This window comes from Psittacula echo (genome assembly GCF_963264785.1).
Source record: "Psittacula echo genome assembly, chromosome: 2".
Classification (NCBI taxonomy): domain Eukaryota; kingdom Metazoa; phylum Chordata; class Aves; order Psittaciformes; family Psittacidae; genus Psittacula; species Psittacula echo.
The window spans coordinates 112,036,110-112,057,179 of record NC_137737.1 but is presented as its reverse complement, the minus strand read 5'-3'; the positions used below and the strand labels follow the sequence as shown (position 1 = coordinate 112,057,179).

Here is a 21,070-nt window from a genome sequence, read left to right as displayed (position 1 = left end):
TCTGAATACATTACCCCTATGCACAGATAACTGGTGCTGGATAGGGTTTTCAAACTTCATGTAATCCACAGAAGTATTAATCAGAATGTAGTAGTTAGACATATCTTTCAGCAATCAGTCTTAAAGTACTTGCTAAATGTCAAATTTTGCTATCATTTCTTTGACATTTCCAATTAGGCTGCATGTGAAAAGTATCACCATTATAATGAGCCGATACAGCTTTTCACTGAAATGGAAAAATGTGACTATTTCTGCAAAAATTATCCTCAATTTTACTCAAGTAGAAATGTGCTGAGACCTTTCAATAAAGTTATTTGATAGAATTATTTATTTGATTTATTTTTGCATAGTATATATTTTGATTTTTATTTTGTATTCTATGGGGAAAATCAAAGCAGAAACTAATCAGATTGAGAGTGCACCAGGAGACACAGAATATACTACACTTTAATACTGAACCCCAACTTCTAAATATGAAAAGAGAATCCTGTTTTGCTCTTGGGATATGGCCATTATTTCCTTCATATGAAAAGGACAGACTTAGGAAAAAAACTAAATTTGGGAAGTAATATAGTCATTCTCTGAAAATTAATGTTCTCTATCTATATGTCTCTATATAATACATTCTCTATGATATTACAGGCTTAATGGCAGAGTACAAAGGACAAATTTCTCTTCATTAGGAGCGTAACATAGCAGAACCAATAAAACTGAAGCACTCCTGGCCTTACACAACCTACCTGCTATCAAGTATTTGTACTTGCTATTGAAGGACTCAATCCCTCCAAGGAAATAAGTGTTCAACTATACTAATATGACAGCATTTGAACTGAAGGTCATTCCTTATGGTTGTGGCTGTATGCTATACCAATTTTAGAAGATGTAAATAAGAGAATAAAGAATTTATCCTCATCTCAGCATGCTGAGTTACAGAAAAATAATCATATGTCATACAGAAAGTGTAATTTTAAGGGGAATTGCCACCTTATGACTCAAACTGAACCATATATTCCATACAAATCGCACCTATCATCAAAGTTTCTCAAAATTTGTTACAAACATTCAAGCTTTACAGTACTTAAAAGCATTATTAGACTTAAACCCAGACCTCAGACTGTGGAAGGTCTACTGTGAAGTTTTAAGAAATTGGGAACTAATGTATACCGTTACAAATGACATGTGCATCCAGAAGTCATGAGCTCTGACCTGAAGTCTGCTACTGACATCAAGTAAGTCATATGAGCTGGACAGAGATTTGGTGACTTCTGTGAGTGACATGGCACGTCACTGGCAAACAGAATGCAAGCCCAGGAACTCCAAATCCCACCATTAGACACCTGCATAACCAAGTTTCCACTAAAACATTGCAGGTCCTTGAAACAGGACTCCTCATTATTGCTAAGCACCGCTTAAATCCTTACTGACCGTATCAAGGTTTCTCACATCCCCTCAAAATACCTGAAAAGGACGATAAAACAAACCACTCGAGCCCTGTTTATGACACACATAACCTAAACTTACGTGCACTGCCCGTTGTTTTTTTCACATTCTGGGCTTGCCACATTAACGATTCCTCTTTCTGAACAGTTGCAGCTCTCACAGCCAGCAAGAGGGTGGTAGCTGAAGTAATTTTTCTTGCACGCTTCACATTTTGGTTTCACAGTTTGCGGAGGGCAAATGCATTTACCAGTCATGCCATCACAAAGATGCTGCCCGCAGTTGCATACTAGGTCAGAGAAAATGGTCTACAAATCAATCACATCTCAACGTACAACAATCAACTTTTACTGAACTTGGATATGAAACAAACACGCACAGCATTTATGTTTCTCTCTTTCACTAGTTCTGAGCTCAGAGTCATGGAAACCAACTATGCGACTGTAACAGTAAAGATTAACTTTAGTGCCTGGCTCTTTTCCACTGATTGTTTGCTTAACTTCGCTGCAGACATTATTAATGACTTCCCCAAACTGCCAAGGATTAAATGACAAACAGTTTTGGTGTTAAGGGCTCCACTTTTACAAAACAACATTTATAAACATCAAGTGTAATATCTGGGAAGGCAGCTGAGGACTGATCTATAAATCTGTTAATGTTTATAAAAATGACATCAGAATATGAGGAATGAGGAATGCTATGTCACTGATTGTCTATGGAAAACAGATACAGTGTAAACTGGGATACAACAGGAATAACTTGGAAATGATTTAGTGGTCAGTGCAGAAAAATCCATGTGACTGAGAGTGGCAATATGGATTTTAACCAGTTTAACTGTAACCCTGTACAAATCAAACCCTGATCAAACAACAGACACGAAGGCACGGCCCATCATGAACTAAATGTGCTTTAAGGGAATGAGAATTTAATTTCTGCCTCAAAGTGAAAATTGTGCTATGCTAAATCTGAGACTGGCTCAACCAGCCTCTCTTGGAATCAAGTCCTATACAGAAAAGTGACATACAGTGCAATAAAATCAGAGAATTGAACAAATCAGAGAATTGGGTCAGGTGCTGAAAAAGTCCAAGCTTGTACTTACACTTGCAGAATGGGAATCCATAGTAGCCAGTCTGGCATTGGCTGCACCGACGACCGATGACATTAGGTCTGCAAATACACTGTCCTCCCACAGGGCTGCAAGTAGGGCTCACAGCACCTGCACTATGGCAATTGCATGGCAGGGCTCCATTGTTGTAGAAAGCCACTAGTGATCTCACAGAGTCCTTACAGAAGGCCGATGATCCTTCTGGGCTATTTAAAATTGAAATATAAATCATGTAAGTACCGGCACTTGGGAATTGTTATGAAGGTGCTTTGCAGTGGTTCAGTAAATTAGGGTTCTGACTTCAGAAAGTTCTTTAACATAAGGATGGCATCAGTACACATGCAAGAATATACTTACTAAATTAGTGGTGAATGGCTTTGAATATGCAGGTAAGAGATATTTTTTCAAAGAAAGTGCATATTAGTCATATAATTAGTTCAGACATGCCAAGCAAAATACCGAATACCAAAGATGGAAATACCAAAGAGAGAAAGATGACATACATCTGCGTCTTTTGTACCATGAGCAATAAAGCCCTACCTTTACATTTCATTTACAATAGAAAGTCATGGAAAAATGACTCACGGAAATTTAGTGAGCCAGCATAAGCCATGAAAAGCATTTTAATGCAGCACAGTGATTGGGATTTTATACATGTCTTTAATACAGAGTAAAAGTAACATTAATTCCTAGCTGGTGTCAATGTTCAGGTTTTTAGAAAGCAGTGCTTACTCAATATAAAAACTGTTTCCTCCACATTGGTTGATAAAATCATATGACTTGTCCACTGTCTTTTTGTCAAGAATTTTGTAACTGTAGGTGTCTGCTGGAACAACTAAGACTTTTTCCTTAAAACAACAAGAAAGCTAAATTGTACATTTCTGAGAAAAGCAAAAGACAGAATCTAAGGCATTTATATGTTTAAATGTTGCTTCATTATGCATTCTGGATTTTCTCAAAACCCGTAACATTTTAACTTAAAAAAAAAATAGGAATATATGCTTATCTTCCCCCCAGAGTTGTGATGCTATAAGCAATGTAAAATAAAAACAATGTATAGTATCTTAAAGTTTTAAACTAAAACAGAAACAGTGCACAAAATCCTAAAAATCTGGAGCACAGCATTAAAAAAAAATAATCTTTCTTTTTGGCTTTCATCTTTGCATCTATCTCTAAATGAATGGTGAGACTGAGAACAACATTTCCAAGTACATTTATGTAATAAACATACCAGAACCAGCATTCTTCCGTCAGGTATCATCACTGTAATAGAGATCTCAGGTTCAGAAATGTCAAGCTCAATCTGGTTTTCTGCAATCACCTGATCCCGACAGCCAGAGGTGTGAGGGCAGAATGAAGCATTGAAGGAACCTAAAAGAAAAAACATACTGGATTTGTCTAGCAAGGTTTTGGTAGTGGGGGGGCTACAGGGGTGGCTTCTGTGAGAAGCAGCTAGAAGCTTCCTCTATGTCTAATAGAGCCAGCCAGCTCCAAGACAAACCCGCAGGACAAGGCCCATCAGCGATGGTGGTAACATCTTTCTGATAAAGCATTTAAGAAGGGGGGAAAACATTACTTGTGCAACAGCAACTGCAGCTGAAGAGAGGAGTGAGAATCTATGGGAGAAACAGCCCTGCAGACACTCAGGTCAGTGAGGAAGAAGGGCAGGAGGTGCTCCAGCTACTGGAGCAGAGATCCCCCAGGCAGACCACATCAAGTCTGTTTCACTCATGACAGTAATTGGTGAGTAGTCTCTTCCTGTCCTTACGTCGCACAGCCTTTTGTTGTATTTTCTCTCCCCTGTCCAGCTGAAGAGGGAAGTGATAGAGCAGTTTTGGTGGGCACCTGACACCCAACCAGGGTCAACCCGCCACAGCTCCATGTGCCAAAATGCTGAGAAAGGAAAGGTGTTAGATCAAATTCAGATGCTTACCTGACCACACACGTCCCACATCCACACGCACTTGCACAGAGAACACTGGGTGTGCTGGCTGATAAAAATGTACCACAAATACGTATCTGCCCACGTGGGGCACTCTGCCATTCAAGGTAATCTGATTCTGCAGAAACAAAAACAGCTCTGATAGTGTATTTGTTTCATTAAATATTCCTGGGTTTATGAGCTGTGCTCTGTGCCACCTACCTGCAATGAAAGAGGGGAGGCTTAGCGTCTCTGAGCAACTTAAACATCTTCAAAGAGTATGGCATTACAATTGCATGCTGCTATCTGTTTGCACGCCAAGCACACCTAATGTTCTGCAGTTTGTGAAACTACTGTGCAGTTTAGAAAGAAGCTGGCATTTTTGTTTCCCTTTCTGTGTATTGTCTTTGTGGCTTACTCAATCCGCTACATTTTGATCATATCACATAATTCAGTTTTGATTCTCTTAAGGTGTTTCATCTGCTTAGCCTTATGAAGAACATGCTTTGTGACTTAGGAAATGAAGCTTTAAAAATATGAGATACCTGTAACGGTGTCAAGGTGACTCCATTAATTGACCCAGAAAGTAAAGGGGCACTCAGTGGATTGTAGAGGGTATATCTCTGTACTTCAGAAATGTTCCCATCCTTCAGTGCATTCAAAACCAAAGCTGCTGGTGGAGTTTCATACACTGAGGGTATGCATGTTGCACTAAACACAGAATTGTAGTCATTACTCTAGGACCCAGGAAAATTTCTTAAGCATCATAAAAGGAAAAGCAGTTGACATATTAGACTGTATTACAATTAATGCAATTAGCAACCCCTGTTACTCTTTAGATTCTATGTAAATGATCAGAAAGTAAATGAAGACAAGAGGTATAGATTTAACTTTCAAAAATGAAAATACATATTAACTGATTTTATTCACTCAAAATTTCCATAACCTGAAGAATTTCAATGGAAAGAGTTTGCTAAGGAAGATGAAAACTACGAGAACCAAGAGTGTTAAAAAAAACGAAATAGATTTCAGTTAATCCAGTTAGTTACATTCACCAGAATCTGTACTAATACTGCATTCTCAGTTCTACAAGTATTTACATAGGTGTATCTTTTAAACATGCAAATTTCCCCACTGAAGTCAATGGGACTACTTAAGTACTTAGAAGTATACCCTCAAATATTTGTACAATTGGAGCCAAAATAAATAACAGTGATCCTTGAAAGCATCCTTATTCATTCACTACTGTGTTTGACTATTTCGTCCTTGGTATATTTGATTCTGAAGAACTTGACTGAAAGAAGTATTTTCCAGCACTGCAGGAGAAAACATTTTTTCTGGGGGGGAGAGGGGGTGGTTTCCTGCTAGTATTTGTTCACTTCTAATAAGTCCTCAACAGACAATGACTAATCTTTGCTCAAAACAGGCCCTGAACTGGAATGACAAGTATGTTTCAGGGCCAGGACTGAGATGTATTTGCCAGGCCTGTGTGGGAAATCACACACGGCGTCCACTTATAACACTGTTCAACTGAGCCAAGGTGCTGCATCTTTTGACTTGGTGAATACAAAACATCTTCAAGAAAGCAAAAATGTGACAACCAGCACAATGGTCCTAAGAACATAAAAGACACAGTAAACTATGCAAGTATAACAAGAGATTACAAACACAATCCACATCGCAAAACAAAAGTAAAACGTAAAAAATTACCACATTTGCTTTATTTTAAATGCTGGTTTTTGCCCAGCCTTTTCCCCATTCAATTCAGAATATAAATGCCCAGGAATGCAAAATACCTTTAGTGCAAGGACAAGTATCCAGTCTTATAAAGCTGCTCTCAGTTGTAACACTCTAAGCAGGAGAATTAAAGCTGCAAATCAACGCTATGCATGCTTGGAAGCCAAGTACAATCACATGCTTTTATCTAATTTACTACCCAAATTTTTCTGCTTTCTGTTTCAATTCAACCATTATATTAGAAGCTACTGTCTGGAAAACTATTAGACCTAGTCACCAACTCTTTCTGCCTCTGAAGTCCTGCAAATGACATTTACTTCCCATTGCCAGATCAGTAGGAAGAAAGCTGTAGGAGCAGTATCACGAGGGACATCCTGTGGAGTGCAACAGGAAATTAAATGTGGGTCTCCCTAATTTGGAAGCTGCAGTGATAATTCCTTTCTGGCTCAAAGAACAAAACATGTGGAAAGGGGAAGAGCTTCAACAGGGCAGACCAAATGCTCTGCAGAACCCAAACCCAACTACTTGGGAAGTGAAAATTCAGGTTCAGATCTTGGCAGCAAGAGAAAAGCCATCAGCTTGAGTCAACCAAGCTGTAGATGAACATTTTAATTATGGGTCCTATACAAGTATAATGGAGGAGAAGGATCAGTTGGCATTGCTGTATGCAGTGAACACTGAGGGGACACCTACCATATGGGCCGCACAATGAGATGGATAAAGAAATGGCTTGTTTCTGAAGCAGGGTTTACATGTTGATTAGCTTGTTGCTGCCAAGTTTGAGCTGGTGGGTTGGTGCCTGAAAGGACAGTCACAGGCCTTACCTAATGACAAATTAAAGCCATTTCAGAACAGCTGGAGCAGTAATGTGCAGAATGAAAACTCCAGGCAGAGCAGTAACCATTTCAGGCCACCAAAGTAGCAATATTTCTCCAGCTTGGACACCTATCAAAATGCACAGTGTATGAAAGTGTATGTGTCATTGTTTTCTAATGAGTCAGCACTCAGTAGTTCAGATGGGCCAGGGAGAGGCTATTCTAAACAAAATCCTGTGCAAAGCAGATTAATACTAACGTTTCAGCATTTTTACAAATGCTCCATTGCAAAAGTGGCCTACATATAACTTATGAGTCACTCAGCAAAGGACAATTCAAAAGAATCAAAATTCCATTCAGTCTGCCTTTCAATGTCATATTCAAAAAATACAAAGGATAAAACCAAGCATGTTACCTTGCATCATGGGTACTCCTGTAAGCAGCTATGCACTGTACTTTAGGAGCCACGTATTCTGGAGAAAATTTTTCAGCTGATACAATACAAACCTTGTGCTAAAAAATAAGGACAAGGCACAATTAAATAATAATATAATAAATAAATAACAGGGCCAGGACCGAATGGGAATGATGAAGTCTAATTTTACCATGGGGAAACCTGAGCCCAAAGGCATGTTCTGTCATGGACTTACTTTAAATAAATTAAAACCTAAGTATATGTTTGGCAATGGGAACGACAGAAGACCAGTTTGCAGTGTCAAAAGCTAGGCAAGATGGACAGATGTAGAAGCAAAAAGCCTTCATCTTGATGTGAGAGACTTTTGGACCCTGGGGCAATTCCTAGATCTTCTGAAATGCAGACAAGAACACTTGTTCACTCAAAGTCCATAGAAGTGAGTTTCAGAGACACCAGGATTTCTCCCAGTAGATTTAGACTCATAGAATCATAGAATAGTTAGGGTTGGAAAGGACCTTAAGATCATCAAGTTCCAACCCCCCTGCCATGGGCAGGGACACCACAAACTAAACCATGTCACCCAAGACTCTGTCTAACCTGGCCTTGAATACCACCAGGTATTCACAGCTTCCCTGGGCAACCCATTCCAGTGCCTCACCACCCTCTCAGTAAAGAATTTCTTCCTTATATCCAATCTAACCTTCCCCTGTTTAAGTTTGAACCCGTTACCCCTTGTCCTGTCACTACAGTCCCTAATGAAGAGTCCCTCCCCAGCATCCTTGTAGGCCCCCTTCAGATACTGGAAGGCTGCTATGATGTCTCCACGCAGCCTTCTCTTCTCCAGGCTGAACAGCTGCAACTTTCTCAGCCTGTCTTCATATGGGAGGTGCTTCAGTCCCCTGATCATCCTCGTGGCCCTCCTCTGGACTTGTTCCAACAGTTCCATGTCCTTTTTGTGTTGAGGACACCAGAACTGCACACAATACTCCAAGTGAGGTCTCACGAGAGCAGAGGGGCAGGATCACCTCCTTTGACCTGCTGGTCACACTCCTCTTGATGCAGCCCAGGATGTGGTTGGCTTTCTGGGTTGCGAGTGCACACTGAAGCCGGCTCATGTTCATTTTCTCATCAACCAACACCCCCAAGTCCTTCTCTGCAGGGCTGCTCTGAATCTCTCCTCTGCCCAACCTGTAGCTGTGCCTGGGATTGCTTCGACCCAGGTGTAGGACCTTGCTATATACCTGAAGCTCCTCTTTCCCCCGTAAGACTTCCCACTAGAAACTTCCACATGTGGAGATACAGACTAATAATATCATCTTTTGGATGTGGATCTTGTTAGCATAGCAATAGCTGCAGGCAAGCTAACATACAATCTAAATGGTATTTGTTCACACTGAACACTGCCTCATGAAATGAAGAAAGCATGTACCAGTTATAAATCCTAATAGTTTCATGAAACTACCCTATGCTTACAGCTATGTTGCAACTAATATTTCAACCAACTGTGTAACTCACCTTTTTAAAATTGAAAACAGAAACAACTTTTATAGAAGAAAATTCTGTGTCCAGAAAAACGCATTCCTGGTGTGGCCAAAAGAGGTCAGTGAAGGCTTTTTATTTGAAGTATTTAAAAGTTATATGACTAATGAATGCATCTATTACCTGAAATGAATCCATTTATTACCTGAATTTTGTAAGAGACCCAGGAAACTCCTACATGGGTTTTGAGGATTTAAAAAAGTGAAGGAAAAAAATTATGAAGTATAAAAGCTACCAGAGGGTTTTTCATTTAAAGCGCACGTGTAGAAGAGAGAGGGGAACTGAAACAAAGCACGAGAGAGCTGGAAAAACCCTTGCCAAGAAAGGCAAACTTCTGTTTATACTTGGAACTGAGCAAGTTTGCCTCAATACAAAGAGACATCTTCAAGCATGTAATAGACATCATTTCACACATTACCCCACAGCATGTGAACATAGGAAGAGAAGTATCTCTCTCTGCCCTCAGGGAATACTTTACACTCAGGGCACAAGTATTACAAAAGGGATAAGAAAATGGAAACTTACCAGAAGAAAATTAATTGATGATGCCTTAAGGTGTATCTTTGTATCTGCTAGTAGGTCATAGGCTGCAATGCGATTGCTGTCATCAACTACAACGCTGCGACAAAGGAAACTGAGACAGAAAGCAGGACTGAAAATTAGCCTGTGGTTTTGCCATGTTGTTTAAGCTATTGCCTAGCTCAGCTGCCTAGTTTTTGGCTAGCCTCACCACTGGTGCCTAGCTGTTCTGCTGCCTCACGAGTAACAGCTATCTGGCCAGAGGTGAATGTGCAGTATCCTCACTAGTGAGATGAAGGATGCATCACATACAAGATACTGCTTGTCCTTTTGTGGACTGACCTATTCAGAGCCCAAACATCCAGACCTCAGCTCAGATATCTATTTGAGCTACTGCTTTAAGTAGGATATGGACAGACACACATGCATGCTATCTGTGTAACATGGTATGTAACTAATACGCTGTGACTGGGCCGTGCTCCTTGAGGTGCCAGCACACACCAGCTGCTGTTTTCCACTACAGTCACGTGCCACTTATGATGTGGATCAGCAGCTCTCATCCACACAATGGCAACTGTCCAAGTCTTGATTTTAGGAAGCTATTCTGGACACTGGGATACACACCAATACAAGTGAAGAAAAGTAGGTTTCCCTTTTACTGACTACCTTTGACTGACTGCATTTCTTTGTTAAAGACAAACACATACTAAGAGGAAGAGTCTTGCTAAAGCCTTTGAGCTCTGTCTTGTTCAGGGAGAATGACCCATGCAACTTGCCAAAAGTAGCAATAGTTCCCTTTTGCTGAAGAGAAGGATCTAATTTCTTCCTTCTGCACTTCTGCTCAGCTAGGCCAGCCAGCATGCCATGGGTGAGAAGCTGCAAACACCATACAACCACTTCTCTATTAAGTAGAGAATGTGGAAATTTCACTCTCATTTGGAGGACAGCTCAAAAATAAGGTCAGCTCAGGGCTAAGAACATTGAAGTACAAAGAAATACAGGTCCTTTATTTGTGATTTGCTGGAAGCTTGCAGTGTTTTATTCTCTTTTGATGTTTTATTTGGATTACACAGTACAGCTGTCAGAAGGCCTGGAACAATATATTCCTAATTCTACAAATTAATTTTATCTGCATGTACCTCACTATGTCATTTCTTGATTTATTTTTGAACAGAAGATACTTGTAGCTTCCTGCTGTAGAGATGACACAGCAACTCACTTGCAATGTGACCATTAACTTCAAGCACAATGGCTGCAGAAGGGATTTACTGCATTGCTGCATTGAAGTAGCAAGGGCTTTACTTGTATTTTCATCAGCAAGTTCTTAGTGTATCATATGAACCAACAAGAATGCTCAGAATTAGCCCATAAAATGTGCTTGGGGAGTGGAAGAGAAATGCCAATAAAATGGAAGATTTATAGCAGGTCTTTTGGGGCTCTAAGTGTTACATAACAGGCTAAAAATAAGAGCCTTCCCCAGCAATAACCTCACAAGGTCATCTCTCCTCATACTTTTGCTCTGCACCACAAACATGCTGATGAAAATGATTTTTCTTACTGGGGAATTTCACCCTGAATGCAAACTTAAGCCCAGGCCTCCAATCTGTCAAACTCTTGGCTCATGGGAAAAACGGGTGCATGACTGTAGTCTCACAGCACTGGGTAGTGTTTCCCAAGGGCACAAACATCTGCAGGATCACAATCCTAAACTGAGTCATACACTGAAATGCTCAGGTGTTAAAGACAATCTCGCTCAGGACAGACAAAATCTCTTGTGCAGAAACATCCGCAGTAACCTCAGTAGTCAGCAAGGATAAAGAAGTATTTGGCTGAAGACCTTGCCTACAGCCTGACAGCCAGATGACGGCTACACTCAGAATTTCAGAGACCTCTTGTAAAACTGGCTGATACATTTTTTATAGCCAAAGCCCTTGGACACACTTTTAACTAAATAAAAACAGTGCAGGCTTCTGCAGCCAACACTGATGCTTTTCCTCTGGACTCAGAGAATGATAGTTTATAAGGGTTTATGAATGTGAATTAAAAAAAAACCCTATAAAGGAAAACATTTCATTGAAGCAGTTGCAATATTTAATGAGCTGATTAGACAAAGAGATTTATACCCACAGAATCATGGACTTGCTTTTAAATCAATCTATAATATTCAAACAGTCTACATAGTAAAATAGATTACAACATATAGAAAGTATAATTATATTCCAAATGCTTATTCAATCATTTACTGATTACTTCAGAAATTCTTACCTGTATTTACAACTATATATTCTCACTCTGCCTTCAGTGACAGGTCCAGGACTATGTATTGTTACCTCGGCAGTGTATAACTGATCATCTTCATTGGCGTATTCAAAAACAAGAACATAGCGACCAACTTGAGGAACATTTATGGTCATCTGTAAATTGACCTAGGTCAAGATCGTTGAAAAAAAAAAAGCTGTTAGATTTTTCACTCCCTTTCTTGCAGGAAGCTCCCTTCTCCTGCCTTTTAAGCAAACCTGCCAGCATCAGTCCAGGGCCAGTCCTGTAATGTCTCAGCAAAAGACAACCGATAGAATGGAAGCAATGCTTATGAATATCAGTTTGTCTGCTAGTAAGAGTCAACCAAGTTCAAGATACAGCTGCTGCTATAACAGTTCTAGCAAGGCTGCAAAATAAGCCTAGGAAATTATTCTATTATTATTTCTCTTCTCCCCAGGAGAAAGTATCAGTGAGGAAACTTTAACAATCCTAAATAATTGTCACCGTCATCTCTAAACTATCTTTAGTAACATAAAAATTGAGCCTACTTCTCCACTGAAAACAAAATTTCCAGGAACACAATTCCTACTGCAGATTCCTTACAAAGAATGAAAGCATTTTCTCCAGGCAACAGCCAATACCAGTTTCTGAAGCATCAAGTTTTTCTTTCAACACAATATTTGATTCAAAATAGTTCAAAGTAGTTTCATGGAAAGTGCTGTGGTTGCAGCAGTTTTTGCTACAGTTGGCTATGTAACTATCTTCAAATTTAAACTCTTTTTTCTCAATATTTCCTTAAGCTACAAACACTTAAACATGTAATTAATTCTGTCAACCGCCCTCTTGACTTCGCTGCAATCATTCATACCAGTACAGCTTTGCACATGCATCAGTCATGAAGCAGCAGGGCCTGTGGCATATAAATATTCTTGGTGCACTTGGTATTTTTAAAAGCAATATCCAAGCACAGTAGTAGCGGGCATAATCACTTTACATATAATCATCATGTAATTGACAAAACGCCTTATTTTTACCAAACACACTTCCAGTATAACTTTTCATTTCACAAAACATATGTTTCTCTTTCAATAGAGCTACAGCATAGGGTTAGTTGCTTCTGCTTTTTTGCTTATTAAAGCAAATATTTACGTAAGTATGGCTAATTAAGGGGAAAATAAGATTAATTTATAGTGATGTATGTATACCATTTCTGCTGATAAACCATTATGCCGCTTACGTTGCAATTAAACAGTATTGTGAACAAGCCAGTATGCCTAAAGCTGAAGGATCTTTATTTAACAAATTACTTGTGTCAGAGTGAAATGTGTGCTCTGGTCACAGTTACAAATCTGCCTACACTGATCCATTTACACAGTTCTGTATAAAATGCAGAACCTGGCACACCATCTGCTTTAGGGATGTGTTACATATCTGCAAATCCTAAACTGTAACCTGCAAGTGTTTTAGTGCAGTAAGTTTATAGCCAACAGTGCAGACGGGACTGCAATTAGCAGCAGGAATCTGACCTCTCTTCCACTGATATAGGTCATCACTGGTTGATCAGGAGCTGGCTGCCGCACAGGTATTCTTCTGTATTCTCCGTCATGTCTGAAATACATTGCCTTTGAACCAAGGACACAGGAAAATCTGCCCAATGGCAAATGCTGATAGAGCAAGCAGCTTACATAAAAACAAACAAACACAGGATTGTTATTGTTTTCAAGTGCAGCAAGATAATAACATAATAATCCAAGGCACCGGTTTACTCTGTAGCACATATACTGACTGCTCAGTTGAAGCATGTCCTGAATAGGTGCAAGGCTCTGTAACTTGTATCCGCAAGATGGATGCTTCATAGTAATCACTGGGTAACAGCACCATATAGTCCTAAGAACAAAGAATACAACAAATGCAAGACCATGCAGGAAATTAAAGGACCAAAAAGGAACATCTCTAGACTTTCTCAATGTAGCAATGAAAGAAACCAACCACATAAATAATTTTTAACAGAGTATATCCCCAAGACATGAAAGTTTTTTGCTGTTACATGGGCCGGTAACATCAGAATGTATCTCTCTAACTCTATTTCTATCTTCATAGAGATGGGACAAAGGCAGCTGCCCTGTGAGCAAGGAAATTCTGAGGCCACTCCCATGATAGTGCTCATGAAGCAGCTTCTCTGCAGCCGGATAATACACAGCCGACTGCATGCAGTTTTCAGCCCTGAGTGCAATCCACATGCACAGAACTCCGACTTAACAAGGGAGATACACGTAGCCCAGGTGACTTCATTAAAATGCTCCATGTAATCTGTTAAGCTGTTCTTCAGAAGTTGGTATATTTTTGTTCTGTTTTGACTACTTAAATTAATATATTAGAGTTTTTATAAAAACTGTTAAAGTGAGAACATGCTGGGCTAAGGTCATTAACAAATTCCTTTTCAAAGGTATTAGTAGAAAAACCAGACACAATAAGTACTGTCACTTTCAGCAAGAAATATGTTTGCAAGCTCTTTAGTAATATTTTACTTGGTACCCCATAAATTTAACAGAGCCCCAGGCTTAATGACTAAAGACACAGACTACTTGTTAACCCTATACATTATACATACGAATTCACTATGCTGCCTTTGTTATCATGCATGTTTAAGGTTTTTCTTAAATTATGACCTCAAACAATTTCTGGTTTTATAGCAATTTCTCAGAACTGATGTCAGAAAGTTTTTCAGTGAAAGAAAGAAGAGCCATGACGGAAGGACAAAAAGCATTTAGAAAATAACCTACTAATCGTGCAGCCCATTTTATTTTCATCTTCTGAAGAATCTTTGTCAAGAAACTAAGGCCTTGGTCATCTGTGGCAAGCTTTAGATATGATATCTGCTAGGCAAGAACTATTAATTTCTGTGAGCATTTCTGCTCAACTAGTTGTGCTGCATGTTAATATTACTCTAGCTTTTGAAGGTAAAAATTCCAGAGAAAGTATATAAGCACAGGAAAAATTAGAGCTGGTGAAAGTCAGGGAAGAAGAAAAAAATTAAATAAGCAGTGGGACTGTAAATTTTCATAATGATATTCTGCTGCAGTGCTCTTTTCACTAGTGCTGAATTTCAGTCGCTTACAGGGTTCTTCCCGGTAAATAACTCTGGAGCAATATTATCATGACAGCCTTCAAGCACTTGTTTTCCTCAATTGTTTTCTTACCAAGAGGACTTCCTCTGCCATTATACTGACAGTCCACGTGCCTGGAACCAGTGAGAAAGGCTCAGTGGAGCTTTTTCCTGGGATTGTGACAAAAGTTGGCTCCTTGCTGGGTGGGAAGACAAACTCTTTGCTCTGAGCAGCCCCTGCCAGCGAAATAAAACCAAGTAAAAATATAAGGGATTGTGGAAAATGTCTCTATTTGCTTAGTGTGCTGAACTAATGATTCAATCCATTTAAATGAGTCTAACACGAGCTGATCAATGCTTTTCTTAAGGCATTATATTAATCAATGTGCATTTCTCCACACAATGAGCTACAGAGCTACGCAGTGATTGTTGTCTTTGTTTTTATTTGTCTTGAGCAAACTGGTTCAGAAAAGCAGAGCTCTGCCCCTGTGATGGCCAGTTTCACAATATTCTGAAGTGCTCACTACTTCACTTTTCCATTATTTTCTGTTCAACCTGTTTTTGCACTGACGCACAGTATGTTCTGCTGACATAAGACCTGTTCTCATGTGACTCTCAGCCAAATTATTTCAGATACTGGAGGTTCTCAGCAGCATCTAAAATGTTTAGTTACAGATAGTAACTGAAGGTCTGGGCAGAGATGATGTACAATGTGCAGAGATGATGTACAACGTGCAGAGACGATGCACAACGTGCAGAGATGATGTACAACTTAAATGTAGCTGCAGCGCGCTTCATCAAAAAGATGTGAGGTGCAATTGTTATGAATATTACAGATTTCTTCTCTGAAACCCAGACAAAACCTGGTTCCTTGTCTCCCATCCAATAAAAGCCAGAAATAACCATGAACTGCTGCCACTCTGCTGAGTGATATCTGTGAAGTCTTCAGTTTTGTCTCCTTAGAATTACTAAAAGGTCTATGACCAAGCTCCATTAGCTGCCATAAGTATGCTGAGGTTAGGCATTATAAGATACAATTCTCCATATAGTCTTGGTATCCTCCTATTCAAAGGATAAAGAGTACTTATCTTTTATCACAGCCCAAAACCATCATATGCTATTGAGGTCTGTAATCAGAGCTAATTTGGTAGGTTGGATTCACCATTAAATAAATGTTATTCATGGAATGAAGGCAGAAGCCACTTTTAAACTGAAATATTAAAGGCAACTAAACCAATATAAATGCTGTTATCCCTTCTTTAAAAGCTTCATTAAACACAGTTCAGAGCTTCCAAGTGCAGAACTGAAAGAACTGAAAGAGTTTGGCGAACATTTGAAAAAACAAATGTTGATTACTACTGTAAGCAGGGACTGCATGCAAACACAGCCACATTAATTACACAGCAAAATATACTATGGAAAGCGCAAAAGCACTGCCACTGTTAAAAGTGATGCATTTTAAGCAGCATTACAAATCTGACTTAAGTGAAACCTTGAAAAGACTCCTCCAATCTAATATACTGATCTGTTGCACCACCGAGTTGCACCTACCTGTTTTAGGCTGAGATTGACAGGCAGATAAGCGACCAGACAATGTTTCACCTCCAGCGTTAATATACCTCAGGATAATGCGAAACAAGTTTGATTTTTCCACATTCAAAGTTATCTTCACTTCATTCTGAAAAATGGAAGTTAATAAACAAAAACAGCCATAAAGTGCTGAATAGAGGAAGTTAGAAGCCATGCAAGCACCATACTAAAGTCCTACAAGAAAAATGCACATGCAGACAAGTATATACTGGAATGGCAATGCTGGTGTATGACAGAGGAAGACAGGCAAGCCTAGTGAGAAAATTAATTCACTTACAAGTGTAATTAGTGCCAAAATGTTTTCCCTCAGCAACTGAGATCTTCCCTTTAGAGCTTTTTGAGCCCAGGCTGACATAGCGGAGGACTAGATGGAAGAGCTTAGGGGAAGCCACAGTGATAGGCACAACCACCTCTGGCTGCGAAAAATAAAAAGAAAGGGAAAAAGGAGGAAAGGAAAGTATATTATTTATTACCAGCACCCAGAGAAAGAAAAACCATTTGGCAAAGACAAACTCTGTAACAGAAAAGAAAGGCTCAGACAGCTTACAAAAGAACATAGAACAAAACCTCCTGTGAAATAAAACTCTTGTTAAATACTAGCTTATCCAGAAAGACACAGAAGGGCTGAACTAACATGTGTGTTAATATTGCAGCTTGATATATGAGCAGTATTTTACAGTTATTCTCCCTTTCCATGCCCTAAATGAGGCTTATGGCATCAAGGGCTGTCCATATTTCTAGCTTCCCAAAGAACAGGCCAGAATCAACAGTCCTACTCTGAGATCACACAACACACTCCACAGCATGCAGACATCTCAGATTGTCACTGAGACTTCTGCTTCTCCACCAGAACCTGGGGTTTCTTAGAGATGCGATACCATGCATGGCTCTGCCCTCGGGCTGAACTGACTCCTCTGGAGCCATGCAGTTCTTGACCCCACAGGAGGCTGCTGTCTCTCAGCCCCCATTATTCAGTTCTCAGAGCAACAGAATCAGCAGAGACATGTTCAAATGGTGGTGGCGGATTAGGAAAAGGTAGGATTGGTACAACCTCAAGTGTTGGCTTCCTTCTTTCCATCCTAAAACTCCCCTTGTAATCCAGCTCCCAACAGTTCATCCATCACAATCCACTTGCTGTCCCTTTCCAAGACTCTTGTTGTATGGTAACCTCCCCACCGCTGTGGTCCATTCTGCGTCCATAAATGTACATCAGTTTTCTCTGTTCCATACATTTGAGAACAGAGCACAAAGCCTCATTTTCCCTTACTCCTGAAAGTTACAATAAATGCAAAATTGCCAGCTCTCATATGCTGCTCTGAATGTATATTCCTCAATTCTGTCATCACCAGACACTTTCACCTTCTTAATAGAAATTCAAAGCAGAAAGCAAAGATAGACATACCACAGATGGCAGGGCCGAGAGATCTAGAGACTGGATAGCTAAAATCTAGGTGATTGCAGAAGGGCAATGGGGAAAGGTTTTACAAGAGTTGTTTTAAGTGGAGAAGGATGACTTCTGAAAGATAATACAGGGGTAAGACAGGCACTAAGGGAACACTTGAAAAATAGATATGAACAAAAAGGAAAAGGCAAAAGAAATAAAAAAGCGTGCTTCAGGAAATTTATCAAAATGGTTTCTAAGCTTTTATGGAAAATATAGAAGACACAGTGAAGGGAGAGAAAGAAGACACGTGAGGAATGAGGGAGGAAGAGATGCCAGTCCCTGGCCTCAAGCAAAGGCAAGAAGTGGGGAGAAATTATTCTTTGAGCTCTGTCACAAACTTAGGCAACTCTGGCCAGCGCTTAAAAATCTAAGCTCGACTGTCAGCTGCTCAGTCTATAATGAAACATCTGTGTTGGCAGCTTGACAATAGTCTCCACTGATGTCACACACAGCTTATTTATTTCACCTCAAGAATTTTTCATTGTACTGGAATAGTTTCTTTTCACACAAAGCTGTTACAATTGCCTTTTGTGTGGTAGATATGGTAACATTTGTCTTCTACAAAATAAATGTCAGGAGGATTATTTCAGGGTCCTGCAAGACACAGAAACACTACATTGAAAGTAGGATAGTTCCTTGAAATGAAGACCATAATTTCCTCCAGTTAAAACCTTGCATAACTGAGAATGCACCTTAGTTATGCAACGATCTAAATAAGAAGGGCGTGGAGCTGACAATTACTTACATGACTGAAAAGGTTTATCCAGGTAAGCAAAATAATGCACACTTGTAGCAAGATTAGAGGCTAAGCCTTTTCTCTACCTCTTCACAAAACGCCACTGGATATGAAATGCAAAAAGCAGCTGAATTAGAAAGCAGAAGTTAAGAGATCACAGCTACTGGACAGTTGCATTCCTTTATGAAACTGGAGTAATTCTGAAGATCCAACAAATACAAGCTCCAAGATAAAACAAACCAACAAAAAACAGAACAAAAAGGAAAGAGTGAAAAATGAAGAACAGAAAGGAAATCACTATGCTTTTGCAATAATTATGTACTTGCATCTCAGTCTACAGTGATCCATTAATCCTTGGACACAACCACACCAGAGTACTACCTTTAAGAAGAGTGAGCAAATCCTATTTATTGTTCAAATCTACTGTTTTAAAGTCCTGGTTCACTTGGTCAGCAGTTCAGTCCAAAGTCAGGCAGCTCCCTTCTTACACTCACTGGTGACTTTCTTTCTGTGATTTACTTATAAACTGCTGTTGCTTAGTTTATTTGTGGACTGTCATGAGACTAAAATGAATGTTGCCAATATGCTCCTGCTCACAGCTTCCTTTACTGAATCACACCTTTTCCTGTTTGCTGTAATGTGAAGTTATCATTGCTAACAAAAGTTGGCACCTTTCTGTTTTTCACCCAGTATAATTTGCAGGTGTAAAAGGCTTCAGTGACAGCCCTGTGATGGTACCTGAAAACCTTGTGGATACAGACTGCCATGGAACTGTGTAATCCAAATTATTTAGCCAAGCATCAACCTTCTGCTATTTCCATTGTCCTTGACATGACAAGAACTTCTGCACTTGGTATTATAGCCTTTTATGCTGTTAGTTCTTTTTTTTACACCTATCTCAAAATGCGTGTCTCCCACAAAAAACAAACAAACAAAAAAACCCCAACCTCAAAGAACATTTCTGAAGAACAAATACTGGCAAAAGCAATGACCTTACTAATAATACCAACGCTCACTAATCTAAACAGTGATACAGTGCCAAAGGGTTCAGCTTAGTGATATCCTGTCCTTTTTTTTTCCAGTTTCTTTATGACCTTGCACACACATAGCGGTACTATAGAGACATACATACCACGTACCCGTTTTCACACCAAAGCCCTGAGCAAAATACCAGCTTACTTGTATAGATGACATCTGAGCATATCCCCTCCAGCTGAAGCCAGGGAACTCCTGAGGATCATAGCCAAAACGAATTTCCCTTCCCTTGCCAGCAGTAGCATCTTCAATCTCAAACTTCATGTGGTGCAGATCAGGGAAAAAATAGTTTTTTTCAGGCCTTTCAAGTTAAAAAGAAAAAAACAAAGAACAAAGTGTCACCAATTGCTGTATGATCTATATCTAAGAGCACAAAGCAGTGGAATGGAAGTAACCTTCACTGATGACTGAGGAATCCTGATAGCAGCTAGTCAATTCAAGACAGCTGATAAAGATGGGTGTAATGACAGTTCTCCTTCCAGAAGTTTTTACAGCTTACATACGTTTTACTATATAACTCTTGATATGTATATAGATGCATATGCAATACTATTGCACAACTGGCATTGGTTATTTAAGGAAACAAGTTTAAAACATCTTAATAAAACAACATAAGAAAACTGCCCAGCAAAATTAATATCAACAACTAATACAAAAGCAAGTGACTTGCAGGCAGTTTCAAAAGAACTATGCTTAAGCAGGAGCTAGTAGGAGCTACAGCCAGACTCACTCCTGACAGGCTGTCCCCACGACATGGGCCCTGCACTGGCAGCCACCCGAGGGCTCGGCACATGCTGGGCTGAGGGATCCTCCAACATCACAGTGGCAGCCTGTTGGGGAAAGAGCAGAAACCAAATATCCCATCAGAAAAGAAGTGACAGAACTTATCAGAAAACACACCCCGCTTCTGCTAATTAAACACCATTAATGATTCGTTTCCTCCTTCCAGAGCCCTTCAGACTCCCCTCAGACTCTTTCAAACGTGTTAACACACATGCATAAGCTGCAACTGTTTCTGGCTTCCGAAGTTTGTGGTTGTTTGCTTTGTTTTCACCTTGGAATGTGACAAAAGCCACTTAAAAAAACCCAAATCACAAGCAATAAGCCATGCCACACTACTAAGCACACGACTACAGCTCTATAGAGCACTCATTCAAATGTTTTGCTAGTAAGTCAGAATTTCTACAACAACATCATGATGAATAACTATTTTAAAAACTCCAAACATAAAATAAACAAGCAACGTCGCCCACACCGAAACAAACAAACCCAAAACCCTAACTTAAAAAAATCGTAAGATGCTGATTTTTCAGAGCCTTTAATTTATCTTACAAAAATTGGACACAACAGGAACGTATGTGTTCATATAATAGCATATGCCTATTTTTAACCAATACTGGACAACAATACTG

General features: G+C 39.6%; 1 protein-coding gene across 1 annotated transcript in view; it reads right to left on the bottom strand.

Annotated features, from left to right (window-relative positions):
• Positions 1–21,070, bottom strand: part of LAMA3 (laminin subunit alpha 3) — a gene marked incomplete at both ends in the record, with an annotated part of 109,396 nt that overhangs the window by 52,792 nt on the left and 35,534 nt on the right. Inside the window, 15 exon segments of the mRNA XM_080610819.1 lie at positions 1,522–1,726; positions 2,537–2,748; positions 3,275–3,390; positions 3,774–3,913; positions 4,476–4,602; positions 5,009–5,174; positions 7,431–7,528; positions 9,495–9,603; positions 11,754–11,914; positions 13,274–13,427; positions 13,534–13,634; positions 14,948–15,090; positions 16,721–16,859; positions 19,803–19,959; positions 20,389–20,488. Of these exon segments, the coding sequence (XP_080466945.1) occupies positions 1,522–1,726; positions 2,537–2,748; positions 3,275–3,390; positions 3,774–3,913; positions 4,476–4,602; positions 5,009–5,174; positions 7,431–7,528; positions 9,495–9,603; positions 11,754–11,914; positions 13,274–13,427; positions 13,534–13,634; positions 14,948–15,090; positions 16,721–16,859; positions 19,803–19,959; positions 20,389–20,488 (2,128 nt within the window).